This window comes from Penaeus monodon, chromosome 21, assembly GCF_015228065.2.
Source record: "Penaeus monodon isolate SGIC_2016 chromosome 21, NSTDA_Pmon_1, whole genome shotgun sequence".
In the NCBI taxonomy this organism is placed as follows: domain Eukaryota; kingdom Metazoa; phylum Arthropoda; class Malacostraca; order Decapoda; family Penaeidae; genus Penaeus; species Penaeus monodon.
This window is the reverse complement of record NC_051406.1, coordinates 33,096,733-33,097,064: the sequence shown is the minus strand read 5'-3', so window position 1 is coordinate 33,097,064 and position 332 is coordinate 33,096,733. Positions and strand designations below refer to the sequence as shown.

At 57.5% G+C, this 332-nt stretch overlaps 1 protein-coding gene across 1 annotated transcript in view; it reads right to left on the bottom strand.

Annotated features, from left to right (window-relative positions):
- LOC119586433 (serine protease inhibitor-like) overlaps nt 1–332 on the bottom strand; it is an 8,599-nt gene that overhangs the window by 4,438 nt on the left and 3,829 nt on the right. Inside the window, exon 4 of the mRNA XM_037935159.1 lies at nt 13–256. Coding sequence (XP_037791087.1) covers nt 13–256 — 244 coding nt within the window. The remainder of the gene's footprint in view (nt 1–12; nt 257–332) is intronic.

Genomic DNA, 332 nt, shown 5'->3' with positions numbered 1-332 from the left:
AATTGCACTCACTCTTTCTGAAGTGGCCGATATGGTGCATCATGTCCAGCGTGACGTAGACGTCATTCTCGGTGAAGAACTTCTCGTGGGTCGTGTTCTCGGGGCGGAAGGGCTGCTCCCAGGCGCCCTTGAAGAAGGCGGCGCTCACCGACACGGCTTGCTTGCTCCGCAGGTCGCTCGCCGAGACCAACTCCCGGACCATGTGACGCGTGTCCTCCCCGACGGCGGAGTTGATCCTCTTGGCTGCCAACTTCGGCTGGGGGGGGGGGGCTAGTCTCTTGCTCTAATGCCTTTTATCGCCTCGTTTTATTTTCCTTACTTATTACATGCTT